This window comes from Aptenodytes forsteri, unplaced genomic scaffold (genome assembly GCF_000699145.1).
Source record: "Aptenodytes forsteri isolate BGI_AS27 unplaced genomic scaffold, ASM69914v1 Scaffold216, whole genome shotgun sequence".
Classification (NCBI taxonomy): Eukaryota; Metazoa; Chordata; class Aves; order Sphenisciformes; family Spheniscidae; genus Aptenodytes; species Aptenodytes forsteri.
In genome coordinates this window covers 1,777,981-1,800,062 of record NW_008796114.1, presented here as the reverse complement: position 1 = coordinate 1,800,062, position 22,082 = coordinate 1,777,981, and the positions used below count along the sequence as shown (strand labels likewise).

The following is a 22,082-nucleotide window of genomic DNA, read 5'->3' as shown; positions in this document are numbered from 1 at the left end:
TGAGAACAAGGTCCAGCACAGCACCTCTCCTCGTTGGCTCCTCTATCACTTGGAAAAGGAAGTTATCATCGACGCATTCCAGGAACCTCTTGGATTGCTTATGCCCTGCCGTGTTGTCCCTCCAACAGATGTCGGGGTGGTTAAAGTCCCCCATGAGGACCAGGGCTTGTGAGCGTGGGGCTGCTCCAGCCTGTCTATAGAGGGGCCTCATCTGCTTGGTCTTCCTGAAACCCCTGTGTCTGTGGGGCCAGCAACTGGAGCGGGTGGGGGTCTCAGCATCAGTAGCTAGAGGGGCCGTGGGCTAGGCAGCATGTTTCTTGGGTACCCAGAAAGGGTGAATTCAGGGCCAGCAACTGGTGTCAAACCTTGGGTGAAGGGGCCCCTGCAACTGGAGCAGGTGAGGGTCCCAGCATCAGCCAGTGGGGAAGGTTCACAGTCCATAGGGCCCGTGTGCCCTATGATCCATTCACAGATCTCTTGAATATCAGTGTGGGCTCTCTGCCCGTGTGCTGTCCATGCCTGGATCCTGAGCTCTCTTAACTCACTGTACTTGTCTCCTACTCATGAGCTAGTCCAGCTTGATTCTTGCTAGCAAACAGATGCACACATTTGTCTCAAGCATCCCCACAACTGCAGATCCCTTGAATATCAGCACAGGCCTTCTGTCCATGCCTGGATCCTGGGCCTCGTACTTGCCACCTAGTCCAGCTTGAAGTTTGCCAGCAAATTATGTATACTGTGCTCCTCCACTCCCACCACCACATTTCGGGAAAATGTAAATCCTCCCACCCCACGGAGCTGGTGCCCAGGCACATGGGTCCTGTGACCTGCAGTCCCACTCCAGCTGAGGTGCCAAGACCCTCACTCAACTTCACCCCAGTCCCCCGAGTAGCTGGCATCCAGGCACACAGGCCCTATGGACTGTGAACCTTCCCCACTGGCTGATGCTGGGACCTCACCTGCTCCAGTTGCAGGGGCCCCTTCACCCAGGGTCTGACATCAGTTGCTGGCCCTGAATTCACCCTTTCTGGGTACCCCAGAAACATGCTACCTAGCCCATGGCCCCTCTAGCTACTGATGCTGAGACCCCCACGCACTCCAGTTGCTGGCCCCACAGACACAGGGGTTTCTCCTGAGGTCTGATTTAGTTTCTGGCCCAAATTCACTCACGCTGGTCTCAGTTGCTAGCACCTAATCTTTACAGCACTCATGCAGGCTAGAGAGGGAGGTGACATGGTAAGATAGTTAAGAAAAGATTTGTTATTAAGTTTTGCACAGTCCCACATGTCCCTGTCTTACCAGTTACAAAGTCCAGGCTGGTTCTCTGCAAAGCCGTGCCTGTAGTTTCTTAATGGCCCATTAATTAGTGACTGGAGACTTTCTCTCTTTGTGATTGTGTCTCTCTTATCCCTTGTCTATCAGGTTTGTGTCACCCTGTGTTTTATTTATTGCTTTCCTGTTATTTATATCTCCCTTTGAGCTGAAAAGGTCCTTGATCTGATAACCTTAATGAAGCAGATGCTCTTGCGTTCCACGTACTCTTACAGTGTGTTGCTTTTGTATATTTTTAAACATTAAGTGTTTTTTTCCCCAGTAAAATATGTCGGGGGGAAAATCCATCCTGTTTTCTGAAGATATTTTCTTTTGTGGTTTTTTAAATAGCTGGCTCCTGTTTATGACCTACCACTTCCAGCATTCATGTTCAAAAATTTCAGTTAAGGACTTTTCGCCAAATATTCTTTGCAAAGTACAAATTTAATACAACATGGCATGATGGAAGTGTAAGTGGTTTTCCTTGAGGGCCCCAAATTGCTGTGCAGTGCAGATTCTGTGGCAAAGGAGACAGTGTTCGTGGGACTTCTGATACAACTGATATGTGGTATGGATTTACAAAGTAGATGCAGTGTGGATGCCCATACAAACAGGAAGGGTAAAAGAGGTATCAAACAGTTGTTTTTTTTCACTGGGTCAGTCCACACCGTGAACTGACTATAGCTTTTTGCTGTATGTAATCTGTTAGTTTTCTTCTGTGGAGCTCCTTGAGAAGGATCTCTTTGGCTTTCTTTGAATTTGCCTTTACCAGTTCTGTGATGACATATATTTCTAAAACGGTAGTTTAAAAATGTAATCCTAAGCTCTTGCTTCTTTGAATGATCCTTATGAAAGTGTTTCAGATCCTTAGCGTAACTAAACTGGTTTCATTTGTGCCTTATTGCAAAAGGCTCTTTCCAGAGGAAGTTACTAGAAACTTTGAGCTGAGTATTTAACTCATTTGACTTACATCAGTTTGGTGAGCTAAGCAGTTAACCATACTACCGAACCATCCATTGCTCTGTCTTTTCACCAGGAAAGAATATAGTGGTGCTTGCTTGTTTTGAGGAGTTCTTGCAATACTGTCTCTCTTTGCTCTGTTGTCTCACCCAGTGGAAATGTCGTATGACACGCAGGCTTATGAAGTTTTTTCTCTGTTTAGGGGATCTTAATGACTTAGTGGTTTACTGACTTAATAGCTGAGTGGCTCACTACCTGGAAAAATAAGGGAAGTATGGCATTCTTTTGCTGTCAAGGTATGATTAAGTAACGCATTAGATATGGCAGTCACTTCCATCTGACCGTGTTTTGAATTCTTTTGGGATAAGCACAGACGCCGGTGATATCTAGGGTTTGAATGTAAAGCTGAAAACTGATTTTTGCCCCTTGATAAGTTAACGTTTCATTGTTTAATGTGTTGTGCTAAGCATAGACATTAACCAGCTCAAGACAAGGAATTTACTTCTAATTTTCATTATAACCCTGACATGTTCTTTCTTTTTGCAGACAGTCATAGATGCCCATATCTTTCCAGCTCTTATAAATATTTTGCAAACGGCTGAGTTTCGGACAAGGAAGGAAGCTGCTTGGGCAATCACAAATGCGACATCTGGAGGCTCTGCTGAACAGATCAAGTATGAAATAGTTCAAATCTTTCAATGCAATTGAGTGAATTAGTGTTTGTACAAGAAATCAAACTAATAACCTAGAAACTGGAAAACGTTTCTGTATGATTCCAGTGTTTGTATCCAGAGAGACCACGTCTTTGTATTGAGTTGTGAATGAGCCATTCATTCCTTTAGGGAGAAATCACATAAGTATTTCAGCTGTAATACTTACTTCATTAATTGAACCATTTCTCTTATGTGAAAAAACTAAATGCAACTTTTAAACTCATTTCTTAGTGGTCATTGTAGAGTGTAACAAAATGGATTAGCAGTCTGGAGAGGAATAGCTCAGCCCCTCAGACAAGGGCATTGTTTTTCCTGTTTAAATTATACTGGTACATTATGCTTATATGCAATTTTGTATAAAATAATAAAATTATAAACATATTAAATCAAATCAATACCCTTTATAGTAATATATAAATTATAGTTATAGAATTATAAATGTACATTACAAAATTAAATTATTATTTCATATCTATATTATTCTTAATATCTATAATTTCTCCAGTTTCTCCAGTTGAGTTGATATTTTAGCTGATTGTTTTGGTTCTTAGACCTTCACGCTAAGTACTTAAATGGCTTCACCGGTTATAATTTTGCAGACAATTTACTGGGTTCCATGTGGTGTTTTTCAGGTATTTAGTAGAACTGGGATGCATCAAACCACTCTGCGACCTCCTTACAGTAATGGACTCAAAGATTGTGCAAGTAGCACTGAATGGGCTGGAGAACATCCTGAGGCTTGGAGAGCAGGAGTCCAAACGCAGTGGCACTGGCATTAATCCTTACTGTGCTCTTATTGAAGAAGCATATGGTATGAGCAAAACATCTGTGGAAGTCAGGGGTTAAAGCAATGGTCACGAACTGATCAGAGTTTCAGTAGACCAAATTCTATTAAATTCCTCATCACTATTACCTGAAAATTAACTGTTCTTTGACAAGTCTCCATTTACCAATGTACTCCATCTTTTACATTATCTTTGTACGTAGATTGGAGATAGTGTGTACAGATCTTCTTTTCTTAATTTCTTTTGACCCTGAGGGAGCCCTCTGGGTGTCATTCAGCCTCAGTATCTTCCTTCCACAGTGTTCAAAAGTTCAGGTGCACTGCTTTGTCACTCAGGTTTCAAGCCTTTCCCTTCCCGCTCTGCTGCCCTGTAGAATTATGGCAGCAGCAGCAACTTCCTTGTTTGCCTTTGCTGTGCTGAGATTCTGGCATGTACCAGCATAATTTCATCCCAGTTCTGAGCTACTGCTGCTCTTAAGGTTAGTTTCCTTGTCAATTGGCAAGTACTTATTAAGAAAAATAAAAATGGGTTATCAAGAGCAGGATAGAAGAGGGATAGTATCACTGAACATGGTTTCTTGCACCATGGTTCCCTTGACTTCCACGGAAGAGTTATATCAGAACAGGATTTTTTTCTTGTCTGATTCTAGGTTTTAACTTCCCTTTTCCTATCAGTGTTGCAGAAATGTCTATAGAGTATCAGAGAATTGTTTCCTGTAGTTTTCATACATAGTAAAAGGAGCAGACAAGAAAGCCACTACAATTCCCAATATTAGAGATTTACTAGAGTGGCTAAGACTTGGATTTCATTACAGCATCATTCCTAGGTATCAGAGATAGTTTAGCTTGCTGTATTATTTTCATTTGTTTCTGACTACAAGGCCTGAGTTTGCCCACCTGCTTAATGTCTGCCCAAAAACTGGTTGCATGAGTTTAACTGCATTGTATATACACGATACACATTAGATGATGGAGTCTTCATCCTTGGAAGTTTTGAAGACTTGGCTAGACACAGCTGACCTAATCTGGTGTTGGTAGTAGTGCTGGGCTGGACTGCAGGTTGGACTAGATGATTACCAGAAGTCTCTTCCAACTTGCAGTTACGTGATTCTGTAGTCATGGTCCTTGTAAACAAAGCACCGTGGACACACTTTCAGGAAACATGGTCCTAAAGGTCTCTTCAGAAAAAGTCTTTGAGGCCTTGTTCTTTACACATTCAAGCTTGTTGATTTCATTTTTTGAGTGAGAGGGTAGAGGCAGCAGAAACTATGAAACACATCACACAGTTACAGGGAACTCTGTAGTTCAACCTGTTTTTCCTTGGGTGTGGAGAGTACAAGTTGGGTAAGGGTCTCCATAGTGGGACCTGTTCTTTCTGAAGGTGGGAGAGAATTGTCATGGAACTTGATGTTCACAACAGACTGAAAATGATCATGGTCATATGCTTCCACCGAGCTGTAACTTTTATGTACTTCTTTTCCCTGCAGGCCTGGACAAGATTGAATTCCTGCAGAGCCATGAGAATCAAGAGATTTATCAGAAGGCCTTTGATCTGATTGAGCACTACTTTGGAACAGAGGATGAAGACAGCAGCATTGCCCCACAGGTGGATCTCAGCCAGCAACAGTACATCTTCCAGCAGTGTGAGGCTCCCATGGAAGGCTTCCAGCTCTGAGGTGCCCCTGTGCTGTGTGCTCCTCTACCTAGCCAATCCTGTTGTCGAGCCACAAGCCACCCGTGGAGTGATTCTCTCAATGTTTTCCATAACCCTGTTTGCGCTCATTCGCTTGCCTTGTGCACATGCTCTTACATACATCTGGAAAACTTTTGGCTCTCCGTGGCAGGATGCCCCCTGCTTGGCAAGGGGTCGCCAGAATCGCCCTTCTCCTCTAGATTCTGAACCTCTCCACTGTCATCTTTGTGGAGTTGAGGCACCTTTCTATACTTTGAGATATTCCCTGCTCCTATTACAGGAAAATAATCCCTCTTCCACTAGCCCCCACACTCCTGGCATCCAAGATAAGGCTGCCTTTCTCATGTATTTGCTGCAGCGTGTGCCTGCAGTCCAGGGAGACATTCAGACTTTCTGAGAACGTAGCTGAGTTAATTCCCCATAATCTTCCCTGGATGCGTCTTTGGATGGCTGAGAGATGCGTTAAATCTTCACATGCAATGTATCTTTGCTGTATGTGCCAGCTGGGGTCATTGGCATATAGAACATGTTACAAATAATGGAATAAGTTCTCTATCCCCTGCAACAACAGGCTCCAATGGACGCGTTGTCTGGTTCTTAAGAATACTGAACACATCTGGCCCCATCCCTTCTCAACACTGAGCTCCCAAGCTGGATTGCAGACCACTGTGGAGATTTGTATACCTTCCCAGTCTTTCCTCTCCATCCACAAGAAAAGAGCCTGTGAATAGGTCACTCTTACCACCTCCCCAGAAATGACTTTCCAAACCAGCTTCTAGAATGGAGAACTACCCTCACTTCTGCTTGCCAGCACAGTATGATCCAGCTGGGCCTTCCTTAAAAATCAAGCCCTTCCTAACTTCATGCTCCAGAGTCTGGTCCTTGGTATTATAGTTATGGCTGAAAAATTCCTGTCTGCCTCTTTACGTTTTTACAGAGCGTGACTTGAACAGATTTCTCTTCTGATAAATTATCTTCTGAATACAGAAATCTTAATTTGTAAAATTTAGCACAAGGAGCTAAGATCTCCTTTTCATTTTCACAAGACAAGAGCTTCCTCTCCAGCTCACCTGATAAAATAGAGTCCTCCTGGTCAAGCCCCTTATTTAACAACTGAAATGACACTACATTCAAAGGATAGTTATATTACACCTGGATCTGCCTGGCCCTTTCATTTCATTTTTTCCTTTTGCTGTTTACGGGACTTCAGGTGAATTAGCGTGGAACGCATGGTTCCTACAGGTGACATCTATAAGGCATTGCTGACTGCATGACAGCTGTCATCCGCAGCTGTAGACTGCCCTTCTGCTAGCAGCATGTTCTTGGCTCCGCAACCTGCTTGGATCACAGACATCTGATGCAAAGGCCAGCCACTCCTCACTGAGTTCAGCTGACATTGACACCAAACTCTTCACACAACTGGGGGGATGCCACGTGATTGAAAGTGGCAGTTCCATTTCTGTAAATGCAATGGATTCTCCAGGCCGTCCGCTCCCCCCTGCATCGTATGTTCTTTCAAGCCATTTTGGATGCTCGGAACACACATTTGTCCAGTGTAAACATTTCAAAATCACCGCTGATAACTGCAGTGTCATGTACCTGTGGTAAATGTCAGTGGCAGAACTGTCTGCAAGATCCTCCTTATGACTGCTGTCAGTGACAAGCCACTGCAAAAGCAAAAACAGCCCATTGGATACAGAATAATAAAAATATATCAATCACTTGTCAAACTGCTGAAAGAAGCTAGGCAAAGGCCTGAACATCAGCTCTGTGTGACCATTATTTAAATACAGTCTTCAGTTCTGTCTGTGCTTCAGGATGGAGACTCTGACCTGTGTGGCCATTGCAGAAGCCACCTGCTGCCTCCCTAGCTAAGCCAGTTGGCCTCCACCTTCCCTCTCCCAGTTATTTTCTCTAGTGCTGCTTTGTGCTGAAGGAACATTTAGTTTACTGCACTTGATCTGTAAATGGACTTTGATTCTTTGTAATTTTAGGGGGTTACATTTGGTGGTTAATTTAAAAAAAGCAAAAAACCCCTCAATGTTGCCTTTACATCACATATAAATAACTGTGTTTCTCTTTTCTTGAAGGGTGATAGAAGCACTGATTAGTAGCAAAATCTTGTTTTAGCTTTTGGATTTTTTTGTGCTGGATTTTTTTACGTGTAAATTTCCAATAACATGTCATTTCTATAAGATTTGTTTAAAATCATGTACCTCTTATTGGATGGTATAAAAATGCTACATATTTTGTAAACAAATCTGAGCAAAGTGTGTGTGCATATATTCTGTATATTCATATATGTATATTCTGTGTATATATACACTAGTGTGTATATATACATATATACACACACACGTGTGTATATATATACACATATTTATGTGGTTTTAGCTTTTGGATTTTTTTGTGCTGGATTTTTTTACGTGTAAATTTCCAATAACATGTCATTTCTATAAGATTTGTTTAAAATCATGTACCTCTTATTGGATGGTATAAAAATGCTACATATTTTGTAAACAAATCTGAGCAAAGTGTGTGTGCATATATTCTGTATATTCATATATGTATATTCTGTGTATATATACACTAGTGTGTATATATACATATATACACACACACGTGTGTATATATATACACACATATTTATGTGTGTATATATATACATATCTATATATCTATATATCTATATATATAAGTGTTTTCTCTTCCAGGCTAGTGAAAACAATGTGGTGCGTTGGCGTTTCCCTCCCCTGCCCCCCAAGAAAATAATGACAATTGCCTCTAAATGAGTGAATTAAAAAAGAGTCCATTTAAGCTGAATGGTGTGCCTTCCTGTGTAAGGAGCCTGGCCAGTGTTTGTTACTTTTGCTGTGGATATGTGAATTCAGAGCAGATAAGTATAAATCTTTAAACTTGGTATGTTTGTTTGAAGTGACAGGCCTGGTTGACACAGGTAATATTGTTGTCATATATACTTAGACTGTGTAAGGCATTTGACTGGTACTGCATAATATTTTGACTGAAAACTAAAACAATACAAAAACCAACGTGGCACACATTAAATGGATTAAAATGTGGCTAACTCATAGGTCTCAATTTAATTTTAAATGGTGCTTAATTGTGAGTGTATTTCCATTAGGATCTCCCAGCAGCCAGTTCTTGGCCTTGCTTTACTTAGCTTTATTGATAGGTTGTAAAGAAACAAAATCTACTTCTAACAAAGGCTGCAAATTATACGAGTATGGAAGGGAGATCAGACTTGTGAATTATGAAAGGAACAGCTCACTGATACAGACTGATCAGAATTACTTGGTAAGCCAAGGGCAAGTAAACTATTCGCATTTTAATAGAGCCAAACATGTAGTGTAACGTTACCCATCTAATAAATAACATTCAGGCCACAGGTGAAGGACTCTGTTTCAGAGGAAAAGTGCCACTGAAAGAGTATGAGGATCATTATCCGTTATTGCTTGAACACTACTTCCTAACACGATTCTGTGTGGCTAAGTGTAATGCTCACAGGTACAAAAAGAAATCTTTGGTAGAAATGGGGAATTTATATTAACTTTATATTTGGCATTGGTGAAACTCTTTTTTACAGGAACCCTCTCAGTGTTGCTATCAGCAGTTAAAAATGGATGCTAAAAATCGGGAACAGCAATGACTGTAAAAAGGTTTTAAGTTCCACTCAGATGAGAAACGAGGCACTTTTTCAGACTGACATGAGAGTAATAAGGGTTATGTCCCCTGCTAGAAACATTGAAACCAGTATTTGCTTTCCTGAAGGATGTGCTGCTGCTCAAACAGGAACTCTAAGAGAACGCCTCTAGCTTCCACTTTTGCGAAGGTCACAGTGTGTTTGAATGATCTGTTCTTGTTTTGTGTGTAAGTAGGAGGCAGCGTGGTCTCGTGTAGAGGATATGCCAGGGAGCCGTTGGGGTTCTTGGGTTCTTCTCTTAGCTCTGCCACACAGTGTGTAGTGCCAGAAAAGTGATCTTGTGTATTTTCTTCTTCCCTTATGCTGAAAATTGAAATTAACGCATTTGTTTCTGTCTGCTCGTGGAGATCCAATCTAAGCACCTTCCAAAAGCCCCACAAGCTGGTAAGGTGAAAAGATTAATGAGAAACAGGAATCTCTGAGTTCTTCTTGCAGTATCAGTAATGAGGTGAAACTACTACATTAAGGTTTTAACAAAGTCTAATTTTAAACTGGGCGTTAGAGAAAGGAAGATGTGGGACTACCAGGAATTGTTATCTAGCCGTCCTGTCACGGACCTGTAATGCCTTTTAAGTGTTGCATATTTGTTGAGGCAGCAAACAGGAGGTATTCTTTCTATTGGTAAAGTTCCCGGGTGGAACGTGGCAGGCAGGGTCACTCTCTTGGATTCAGGAGGATGCAACAGATGATGGGGCAGAAGGTTATTGAAAGCTCACTAGGCCAGGACCAGTGCTTGGGGCTCCTGTGAAGACAGCACACACGCAAACAATCATTTGAGGGAACTGCTGCCTAGGGACTTCAGCCAGTTCTTAAATTCCTGTGTTGCTTCCTTGATGCCAACCAACTACTGGTGGTCAAAGTCCCTTCACTTAGTCTTAAGAGGGGAGGAAGGCACTCACCCTGGAAAACCTACATGTGCTTGAACCTGCATTTCTGTAACTATCAGCGCTGAGACTATTAAGAACCAAACCCCACCACCCAGTCCTAAATGTGACAGTGCTCCTGGTAATGCACCTCTGTGCTTCCCCGAGGATTTCCAGAACAGCTGTTTTACCTCTGTGCCAGCTTTAAGTGATTCCCCATGTCTTCCCGTATGATATCTTTGCTTCTGGGATTGGCACAACACATCATTAGTACTTTCCCATGCCAATTTTAGCCAGTAGACATGAAGGTCTTTCTTCAGATGCCTGAGTCTTAGTAGGAAAATAAACAGGACCTCTTTATGTACTGCTGTGGCCATGTCCATGGTGAGCCTGCATGCTCTTTTGAGGCAGTGTTCAAGTTGTCAGATTGATCGTTGCATTGGGAAGTACCTTTTGCCTCTGGAACAGGTGGTACAGCAATATGGCACATAGTATAGGATTGATAATTTGACTTTTTTGAATAAATGTGAATGGTGGTGCAGACCAAGCCAAAGGGGACAAAGAAAATTAAAAACTGTTCTAAGGGCTTAGTATGTTCTTCTCCATCAGGCACTGTTAAAAGGGTGTTGGCTAAAGCTACGAGGTAATTGAGTGATACAAGGTGTATTAAGTTCTCCAGTCGGCTAGATTGGCAGCTTAGGCCAGAAATGTGTGCTGTTTTTTAACCATTGTATTTAGAAGTGCTTTCTTGGAAGCCACCACACCAGGAAAGAGGTGGTTTCTTTCATTGCCTCCCTGAGAAAGATTTATATCATTTTTCTAGTACCCAGCTACTTGCAAATGTTTGGGAGCAAGCTGGAGACAGCACAAAGCCCAGTGGCTCAGGCTCTTATTTGAGACTCTGGAACTGACGTGGAAGCTGAAAGAAAACACAAATGTGCACAGCGATGCACAGGTTTTATGGTAGATCCTGAAATGGTGGAGGTACCAAAGTGATAGAAGGAAGGACTTCTACTTGGAGCTTCTGTCAAACCACTGGACCAGAGTTCAATTTTTGAGTAAACTCAAAAAAATTATAGAAATTTAAGTAAAATGAAAAACTGGTGACCGTTGCTGCTCTGGGGTGTTGCTTTCCAAGTGTTGTTTTACAGATTTTTATTTGAAATGCTTTACCAGCTGGATGAGTCTGTTTTACAGATTTTTATTTGAAATGCTTTGACTCATCCAGCTGGTAAAGTAGCTTTATTTCCAAAACTAGATGAGGCACCTGCCAGTCCTCTTCACAGAGTGCACTCGGAGGTGCTTATTGAAAGGGGGATATTTTTGAGAGATGCATGGTTTTAAGCTCTGCCATCACAAAGCATGGACCAAATCACAAGTTTCTCTTCATGGTAACCTGAAATACTGTCTGAAGTGCATGTTCTCCTTTTTGGTCTCATTTAATACATAAATGAGCACATGCACACAATCTGGGAAGATTTTTTGGTTCCCACCTGTGCACTTACTAGTGTGGCAAAGAACCAGAGCTGTCATGAAAGATCTGTTCACATACCTGCAGTGGAATTAAGCATGACTTACATTCAGTGCTAAATGAGTGGACAAATCTGTAGAAGCCTGCTCTGATTGACAGCATACTTGTGATAATTGTCCTACAGAGAATCAGATAACAGGTCATGGCATCATCTGAAGTTTATAGCTTTGTGGTGGAATGACTGCACAGCTTGTTTGATTGGTTTCATCTCATCAATACAAGTGGTACCCAGAAATGCAATTCATAAAAAGGTGGACTGCAGCAGTTATTTTCTAGCTTTAGAGGAAAGGACAAAGTACTAGAGAAGACTGTACTAGGTATCTTACTGCTTCTCTTTTCCAGGTATAAAGACAAGATTTACCCTGCGTTTTTTAGTAGGGTTTTTAATGTTTTTCAGCAATAGGCCTAATTTTTAGTAGTACAAGAAAAATAGGAAAAAGTTAAAAAAAAAAAAAAATCTGCCTCCCACTATCAGGAAGTTCACAAACTAAATCTCAAACACATCTGCCTGTTCTGTTTGTGGTGTCCCCAGCGGCCAGTTAGCAGGCAGTCCTGGGAAGTAACAGTTCCGAACAGTCCTAACAGTCCCAATCTACACTTCCTTCCAAATGAACTGAAAGGAGGAGGAAAAATACTAGTCTCCAGTTGCAGCAGGCTGTTCAGCATGAACAGGATGTGACTCTTCTGGGATGAATGTCAGAAATGGGACTGTTGGGAGTTGCTCTTTGCAGGTATTACTGGGTCTGCTGCTTCTAAAACTTGAAGCAAATGATCTTTAAGTGAGCTAGTATCAGGAAAGCACAGATGACAATTTAAAGGGTGGAAAAACATAAATCCAAATGAGGTTTGGAAAAAAGAGCTCAGCAGCAGAGAGCAGGAATGCCTGATTGTCTTTCTCATACTCACGTGCCTCTAAATAGTAAATCTGATAGCATAGGTTGAAGCTGTTGCTCGGTATTCCTCAAAACACTTGTCTCTATTCCCTTGGCTTGGACATTCTCTCATCTCACTACCAGCTCTGGTGTAAAAACCATTAGGTTGTCATCAGCATCACACTGGTTCTCTGGAATGCCATTTCACTACCACTCCCCCTTCTGTTTTTAGGCAGTTCTTCACAAAAAGTAATCCTCACTTACTTAAATGCAGCCAGAACATACTGGACCTCAAACACGTAAGCAGACTTTCTAATAACTTACGATCATTTTGATGATGTTAGTACAGGTCATACAATTATTCCTGACTCGAGGACTCCCCTAATAATTGTTCTCTCTTACACAAAGAGCAACGTATGGAGTATTTTAGGCAGCGTGTAACAATACAGAATACATACAGCACCATTCTTCCTGAAGGGACGTGAAATAGTCAGTGATAGCGGATGACTGCCCAGCGAAGGTATTTTGTTTGTACAAGTATAGATGTACAAATGGAAACCGAATAGGCTGTCCTTTTGTGTCCCAGTTATCTTCTCGTAAGTGGTAAGAGCGAGCGTAAGACTTCATAAAGGAGATGATTGGTACCACGAATGCAGGTACAGCTCCTGCAGTCTTTTAAAAGATGCTTAGTCTTGTGCATAGCAGATGTGATGGAAACAACTATTCTGTCTATACAGTTTGCTCACTTGTCTTCACGGTTAGTGAAACGGGACAACAGTTTGGAGGAAAGAAGAGGTGGTTAGGAAAAGAAAATAGGTATTTCTGTTTTAATGATTACAGGATAATGTATTCATTCTTTCTTGAACATGAGAGTACAGAACTAACATACAGGAGAGATGTGACTGTATCTTCCTTCCAGTGCTGAAAAGGACATCAGCTTTTCTTCTCCAGTCCTTAGTCTCTCCGTTTCCTCCTCTAAGGTTTAGCAGATGTACTTTGAGTAGCTTCCTGTCTCCATTGAGCTTTCTTCTCCAAGTTTATGCTTGTAAGAGATTCATGCCTTTTTACAGCCTACAACATAATGACAAAGCAAGAGCAGAAAGTATCACCTAAGGGACCACAGAGATGAAAATTGAATCAATAGTTTACAAAATAGCTGGCCTATCCTTACGAAGGCACAGTTCTGTCAGCTTTAATGCTAGGAAGAGAGAGGGTTAAAATAAAACATCCATAGACTATTTTGGCTTAAACTCATTACTTCTCTGGGAATAAATGAAGCCTTTTTGTTAAGGCACTAGCAGATGTATTCTATGCTTCTGGACAGTATTTAATACTAATCTCTGGTCTTGAGAAGTCAGAGGTAGTGGAAACAAATCAGAAGTTAAACGTATTAGATTCCAGCTGCTGTGAAAACAAGGGTCCCAAAGCAGCTGTCCTCCTCTCTTTCCGCAGTTTGCATTCATACTACTCCAATGTAAGAGGAAAATGCTCTGGGAATTGTCAGTGTTTGATCTCTTCTGCTAAAGCCAGGGAAAAACCTTTCCACTGTTTTGTTTCAGAGTGCTGCATCCTTTTCATTTTGATAGGGGAATGCTGACAAGTAGAAATGTCACTTGACCCTTCAATAGTTCACAGTGCTGGGGTTGAGACTCTGTTACTAGTTTTAAGGTTTCTCTAGAACAACTAGGAGCTTATAGAAACAAGATCTGAACACTGTCATCAGAAGAACTGCTTCAGAGAAAGGCAGCATACAAATAAGGTTCTGCCCATGTACATGCTTTAAGCTCAGGGTTTTCTGCTTCCAGTCATCCTTAAAAGAATGTAGCGGACTGTGTTTCTGTTATCACCATGCTTTTTATCAAAAGCAACATGACAATAAGCTGCACAGATTATATTCACATTCCTTGACTTTGAGACTAATGCTGCTGAGAGGCTTTAGCTTGGCTTCAGTACACAAAAAGCACTCCTTGCTTCTTTACAGAAATACCACAGAGTTAATAGTTCACCAACTGTGTTAAAAGACACATAAAATTAAGTCACGACTAACCTTTGCTGCACTTGGAATCTTAAACTTTACACTTCCTCACTTCATATGATGCAAATTAAATCATAGACCTAGTTCTGCCATAGGCTGAACTTCTTCGACATCTTGCCAAATTCTGTGCAAGTGAAGGATACTCAGCATCTACAGGAAATGGGAGCTTTTCTACGAAATAGTTTTTCAATTCAACAAACAATAATAATTTGAGAAAAGTTGTTCCATCCACACTAAAGGAAGGCTATTTTCTAATGCAATTAAAGGGCACAGAATTATTACTGACCATCTGCCCGCTGTTTAAAAAGACTTGAGAATTCTCAAGTGTGTTTGTGGAGAAACATACTCATTTGCTATTTCCATTATATTGATTCTACGAGCGTCGCAGCATGTAGAGAGGCACTTGTAATAGGTCCATCCAGTGAACTGTATGGACCTCATTGGTCCAAGGAGCATTTACCTGCCTACCAGATCCTCACAACAGAAAGTGCTCCTTCCTTTCAAACTCTCGCAGCCCATCAGCAAAATTAAAGAGTTAAAACAGCGCAAGCTAAAATTAAGTATTGCACTGAAAAAAAAAAAAGACTTTTTTTTTTTCCTTCTAAAGGAAGCATATGCAGTCTAACAGTGACGTCACCCTTTTCTGACTTGGAAGTTAATCAGTGAGGGTCACTTCTGGGGAACTAGGAGGACTTAATTTTTGCTTAGTGATAAAATGAAAAAAAACCCAAAACCAACAAAACAAAATAGTACTAACAATCCATAGGAGGAACTGAGGAGTTTATGTGAAGATTGATTCACGCCTACCAGCCAAAAATCCGTGCTTACCTGCTTCCCTTTAATCACCATGACTATGCATCCCAGTATTGTCAAGGCAATCATTACATAGCTGAACTTCACACGCAGTGTGGTCTTTGCTGCTCTGATTGTTTCAATCCTCAAGAAATAATAATAAAAGAACAGACTCATTATCAGAGACCCAAATAAACCATCTGGCTAATTGTTTGATTTCTCCTGGCATGCTATCTATGTAATCTTGGTATAACGCTAACCGTACTTGGCTCTTTTCACAAAAAGGTTTTACAAGAATGGGAAAGGCTGATCCTCACCTACCTTGGGAGGTACTTGGTCACAAAGGAGTTCCTCTCAAAGCTGGAAACAAACCCAACATTTTTAACTTTCGGTTATTTAATTGTTAAGAGACAATGCTGCCTTTCTAGACCACTTGACTGCAACGCAGAGGAGGAAGGCTGCAGTATTTAAATATGTACATTCACTATGGGGAGAACAGGAAAAGGAGAGGGATGCATTTACTAATGATCCTCTGCGACAGGATTTGATAGTGCTATTAGATTACACACTGGCTGCTGAATGTAATACTCCTCCGAAATTCTGAACAGGACTTGGTGAAAGACCAGTGGCTACCACTTCCCTCCTGCTAGAGTAAATACTCTTAAGGTAATCTGTTTTCCTAAGAAACTAAGGAGGCATGGATGCTTGTAAGCTTTCCAACATCAGCTTTGGACAGAGGACTCCTTTAATTTTTTTTTTTTTTTAAATTTTATTTTATTTCAGGGGGCTTATCTAGCCACACCAGTAGCTATACCACTCCTTTGGGAAACCTATTGCCTAGTCTACTGTTATCTTTTAAAAACCAGAACTCTTCCACAAGAAGAGTATCACTGTATCCTTCCAGGTGGACATGTGATGAGTTAAAACAAAAAGTCATTTATTGTAAGTTGGGTTAAACCCTTGAAGATCATTCTTTCCAAATGACATCTCAGTTACAGCAAATGTAAAGTTTGTATTAGAGATACCAGTGCAAGGGCCAGTGAAGCATAATGCTTTTAGATGTGCTTTCCACAATAACCAAAGACCTATACCCTATATATTTAACTCTCCTTGCAGAATTTAGAGCAGTTGACTCCCTTCTCAAGGAGATCTAATAGTCTTACTGATTAAATTTGGCGTATTATAAAATTACAGATGACTGGAAAAGCATCAGCATCATGTGATGAAAGAATAAATGCATCAAACTAGGTAATTATACCCCAAAACTAACATGGATAGTGGATTTAATGGAACTGGGAAATTATCACCATACACAAACATGAGCGAATATGGAATCTTTTACCACATTTTGACCCTTATACTTGGAGGAAAAAAAACAAAGGATCCACGATAGTTCAACATAGTAAATCACATAGGACCCGAGAACTGAAGAGAGTTTTGTTCTTGTTTTTGAAGAGGAGGGCAAGAGTGATTTGATCACTGTTTCAGAGTATTGATCTGAGTACAACACTTCTGAACATAGGGAACGTGTCCATCTAGCATGAAACTAATAGTTAAATTTTGCTTCCAGGTTATTTGTTTTTGCTAACAATCTGCGATGAACAACTTGGGCGCAGCCTGCAATCAAGCTGAAATGCACAGAAGTAGGATTTTAAAACTTTATTAGTTAATTTTTGAAGTACCTTGGATGTGTTAGAAAATACCAGAGGAAAAGGTAGTTATCTGAACGCAATTTGCATTTTAATTCAGTGGCTAAGATGAACATTTGTTTAATAAATGAGTTACTTCTGATCACCACATCTTGCAAGATTACTGAGTTATATCACAAGCCCTTACAACCCACTCTTAATTCAGCTTAGAGCAGGAAAACAAGCTTTTGTGCTTTTATAGTTCTCAATTGTCTGCTCAGCTTTGGCTGAACTATTTGCCTAAATAAAAACAAGAATTCCCTATGCACTTGCAAAAATGGTCAGCTTTTATCAGAAGTTGGTTTGTCCTTTCAATAAACCACTGAAATGACTTCAATCACTCTGCTAACTGTTTTCTTAAAAACACTCACAACAAGTGTTTGGTATGCAAAAATATATGAACTGACATAATTTAATAATTTATGCCTTTATGTATTTCAAATGTAATTTTAAGAAAAATGATTCAAAACAAAATTGAAGAATTAATTTTTTAAACAATATTTATCCATTGTGATACATTTAGAAAAAACTTAGATACATGGGTGGATTTTCAATTCCCATACTGTGCATCCAAACAAATAGAATATCTTTAGAGGGCAGCTACATAGTTTGCTTACCCAAGCAGTAAGATTTACAAAGATTTACTGTATCTTTTTAATTTAAATAAATACATATATTTGAAAGCATTACAAGCATGTTTTAAAAGATAACCATACTTACCAGGAATGTTTTTTAAACTAGTAATTGCCTTTTGTTATTGTTAAGTTTGATCTTCATACATCCAGTTTTATTTTCTACTTTTCACACAGGGCAAAGCATTGACATTTGGATTCCACCAGCAACAGGGGAATTTTGACTATATGTATTTTTTTTGTTACGGAGCCTTTCCACTGTTTGTTAGTTTAAATTCCAAGGGTAAAGAAAGTTGGCCCATGCCCTCCAGACATTCATGAATAAATATTTTAAATGAGTTTCAGTTATTTTATACCTATATGATGAAAGTTTCACACAATGGGAGACTGACATATAAAGAAAAACACTAGAAAAAGCTCATACTAATATTTGCAAAAAGCTTTTTTGATAGGGAGAGAAGAGTAAAAATTAACTGATTTGTCATGTTTTTCTAATGAAACATCTGACAGATGCTGGTCATCCCTTCAGAAAAAAATCAAAAGGGATGTATTATCTCAGCAATACAGAATTGCTCAGGTCATCTCATCTACAAGATGATACACCAAACACAGCAGTGTAAGATTTTTCAGCTGTGAAAACCCATTCCATTTAAAAGTTATTCTGGAGTTGCGTTCAAGTAACTTATTCCTGCATAGACAATGTTTCTTTTACAGCTTCAAAACTGGCACTTACGAGACAGTCTCTGGTATATCCTCTGGTTTTTTGAAATGGCCTGCCCACAACAAAAACCTTTTCTCCCAGTCTGTAGGCTTGTGTCCAGGCACCCTCAAAGGAGTCCGACCTAAAAAAAAAAAACAAACCACAAAACACAACCCCAAACACACAAACAAAGAAAAACAAAAAAACCCCCACCAAAACCAACAGTCAGAGAAGATGAATTCCCACAGCTGTAATGAAACCAGTTAGGGTGAGCAATGCAGAATTTTAAGTATGGTTGCTGGAGTTGGTTAGGGAACAAAAAGTATATCACAGTCAGATTAACAAACCTGTAAAAGTGGATTAAACTGAGGCCATGTAAGGAAAAGCCAAATCTTGCCCAAGACCTCTATATTTGTAGCTCTAAATTTGCGGAACCTGCTCCAGCATTTAAGCTTCCTAAGATGCTGTGATATTACAGTTTTCCTGTTACATTTAAATTAGTTTAAAAAAAAAAAAATCAAATGGAACTGCTACAGAAAAGCCAATATGCCACACCATTGCATCACAGAATGTTAACTTTTCCAGGGAGTGTAAGGTTTTATCTTATCTGGAGGTATAAACAAACAGATGACCATAGGCAAAGATTAGACCCTTAATTTTCAGCTCAGTCTTTCAAACTCCATATAAAAAAGTATTCAGAATGTAATACGGGAAGGTTTCCATACATAACATACCATTAAAATCTAGCAAAGAAAGTGCAAAGATAGACAGCTTTCCCACCCCCCACCTCCTTTTTCTAAAAAAACGAAACAAAACAAAACACTAGCCCAATAATGGGAGGTGTCCTGTATGGCTCTGTGCTGCCTCGTGGATTCATGAATTATCTAGGAAGTAGGGTGGATAGACAGTTTGCTGACAACACGAAGTTATTCAGAAGCATAAAGAAGAGGGCTAAGCGTGAAGAGCTGCAGGGCTTCAGAATCCTGAGTCAATGAGATTGCCAGTGAAGCCCCATGTATATAAACAGGGAGCAATTCCAGTTCACATGCAGAAGACAGACTATAACCTAACCACTACTGCTGAGGAGTAAGTCCTTGGGGATTCACAGCTTTTGGCAAAATGTTCAGTAATAGTCATAGTCAATAGTAAGGGGGCTTATAAGAAAGATGGGGACAAACTCTTTAGTAGGGCCTGTAGTGACAGGACAAGGGGTAATGGTTTTAAACTAAAAGAAGGTAGATTTAGACTAGATATAAGGAAGAAATTTTTTACGCTGAGGGTGGTGAAGCACTGGAACAGGTTGCCCAGAGAGGTGGTGGATGCCCCATCCCTGGAAACATTCAGGGTCAGGTTGGACGGGGCTCTGAGCAACCTGATCTAGTTGAAGATGTCCCTGCCCATGGCAGGGGGGTTGGACTGGATGACCTTTAGAGGTCCCTTCCAACCCAAACTATTCTATGATTCTGTGATTACTAGCAGTGATTAGGAACACAAACCAACACAAAAGCATTATTATGCCATTGTATAAAACCACGACTCCAGCATTTTGAAAAGCATGTGAAATACTGATCCCTCATCTCAGAAGCAGTTGAAATAGAACGGGTGCAGAGAAAATTGGTAAGGATGACCACAGGTATGGAATGGCCACCATATAAGAAACAGTATCATAGACTGAGACCTTTGGCCTGGAAAAGCAGTAATTGAAGCTCCCTTCAGCACAACAGAGGGCAGGAGAATCTTAAGTGACATTCATTGGGAGTGTGGGTTATAACGAACAGATCCTGTTTTGGAAGGGGTATTGAATAAAGGAACATCAGATTGAAAATAGCACGCACCAGGTTCAAAAACAAATACAAGACTGTACTTGTTTTCTCACAGCATGTTTCAGCTGAGGAATTCCTTCCCAGAGGATGTGGATGCTAAAAATACATCCAGCTTCAAAAGACTGGGCAAATTTATGAAAGAAAAATCCAGTGAGGACGATTAAACACAAAGATGCCACCCCTGGGACAGCAGTCTAGGGAGAAACACTATGTTTGCCCTGTTTCTACACTCTTCCTTAGATCTTTGCTATCGGCCACCATTCCTATTAGCCTTCACAAAAATGTAAGGGACCTCCTTTACCGGCCACTACAGGAGACATGACACTGTTAAGGAGATCTTTGGTCTTACCCAGTACAGCTACATTATGTTTTTACCGCAGAAATATGCAAAATGCTTCACATCTGTATGCTCCTTTTATCTAGCATCAATAGGCCGTGAAGGGAACCTTTTATACAGGAAGTCTGATTAGAGCATCATAACTGTCCCATATATAGTGAAAAAATGTTTCATGTCCTGAGCTTTACCTGAACAACTCTACCTTTAAACATGAACTAAGCCAATGATTCAGACTGACTCTCTCCTGCAGGGCACGTTCAATTTTGTGAACAGCTGGAGCTGGTTGTACTATGAAAAAATGCAAAAGTATTTTAGCTTGTACGACATTCCTAAACATCAATAGTTTACATGGGGGTTGAACAGTCAGTTCTAGGGCGCAGCTGAAGAGCCTCAGTGTAGGACTGCACGTCAGATAAGATACTAGTGACCTGCTACAAAGTGAAAGCTGTGTTATTGTCACAAGAGGAAATATTGACCCCTGACTTTGTTAAAAAACAAGATTTTATTGCTAAATTTAATGCTCAGTTTTTTAGTCTAAAGAATATTATTCCCTCTCACAAAATCAGGGATATTAGCATCTATGTCAGCCAAATTCCTGTTCACATGATTGCAGCCTGGACATCTAAATATTTCGTGGCATGAAACATAGCATGATCGTTATCAAAAACTTACTTCTTGGCTGAAGTTGACTTTCTTCCTGGGGTTTGATGCAAAGCCTTCTGCTTATCTTCGGATCCATTCCTTTAGTCATCCTCAGAATTGAGGGAATATTTCTTCCCAGCAGTTTAACAGCCCTATCTGGAAGAGAAAGCAGAGGAAGCAAAGGGGCCAAATCTAATTCAGAGTAGTAGAAAGTGAGAATACTAGCCTTTAAATGGAAGTTTGTTTTGGTGGTTTTTTTAAACAAAAGAGAAGAAGAAAGAAAAACAATAGGTACAAATCTAATACTATGCACGAAACACCAGATTTAAGTTGTAACAGAGTCTACCAAAGAAATTAAAGCTTGACTCTATAAGCTATGACTTGAGCTTGCCCATTAACCTTACGCAGAAAAAAGGGAACGCAAGACTACAGCCTACAGGCAATTTCTCACACACAACGCACATCACAGTTTCAAGGAACTTATCTATTCATATGCTTCAGATATACTTTGGGCAGTGCTATTTCAAGGACTGCACACCAGCATTCTACCAATCTTGTCACATCCCAAAAGCAAGTCACAGACTTGAGAGAGTCAAGGGAAAAAGCCAAGAAAAAAGCAGAATCTTGCAGTAGAGATACCTACTTTGTGGTGTATTAGAAAAGGCCAGGGCACCTTATACATGAAAACATACTCTCAAGAAAGAGCTTCTAATTCATTAATTAATATAATGAAAAAATTCTGAGGGAAAAACAACTCTGAAAAGCAAAAGGGCACTTTTAAAAGTACAAATCGAGTTCTCTTTTTCTCCTTTATGCTAGCTGAAAATGTCTCTCCTACGAGAAACAGTTGCCCTTTATCTTCTAGGCATAATACATTCCAGCTCTGAAAAAAAAGATTTACATTTATAGCGGACCCCCCCAACGAAACCAAACCCTTCTCCAGATCTTCAGAGAAGGAAAAAAAAGGCACAAACCCATTCCTTTC

The 22,082-nt window shown here is 40.3% G+C and overlaps 2 protein-coding genes across 3 annotated transcripts in view; one reads left to right on the top strand and one right to left on the bottom strand.

The window, feature by feature from the left end:
• Positions 1-17,298, top strand: part of KPNA1 (karyopherin subunit alpha 1) — a 52,342-nt gene extending 35,044 nt beyond the window's left edge. Inside the window, exons 11-14 of one of the 2 annotated variants that reach the window (XM_009287103.1) lie at positions 2,818-2,945; positions 3,617-3,795; positions 5,256-5,444; positions 16,846-17,298. In XM_009287103.1, coding sequence (XP_009285378.1) covers positions 2,818-2,945; positions 3,617-3,795; positions 5,256-5,443 — 495 coding nt within the window. In that variant the 3' untranslated portion in view covers position 5,444; positions 16,846-17,298. Of the gene's footprint in view, positions 1-2,817; positions 2,946-3,616; positions 3,796-5,255; positions 5,445-8,175; positions 8,542-16,845 lie in introns of those variants that run through there. The other variant, XM_009287102.1, reaches the window with a different exon arrangement.
• On the bottom strand, positions 11,718-21,641 carry FAM162A (family with sequence similarity 162 member A). Its single transcript, XM_009287104.2, has 5 exons — positions 21,636-21,641; positions 21,128-21,323; positions 18,329-18,437; positions 15,312-15,420; positions 11,718-13,519 (listed from the first exon to the last, which is right to left on the bottom strand). The coding sequence occupies exons 1-5, from the start codon at positions 21,639-21,641 to the stop codon at positions 13,424-13,426; spliced, it is 516 nt and encodes a 171-aa protein (XP_009285379.2). The 3' UTR covers positions 11,718-13,423.
• Positions 21,642-22,082: the final 441 nt, after the last annotated feature.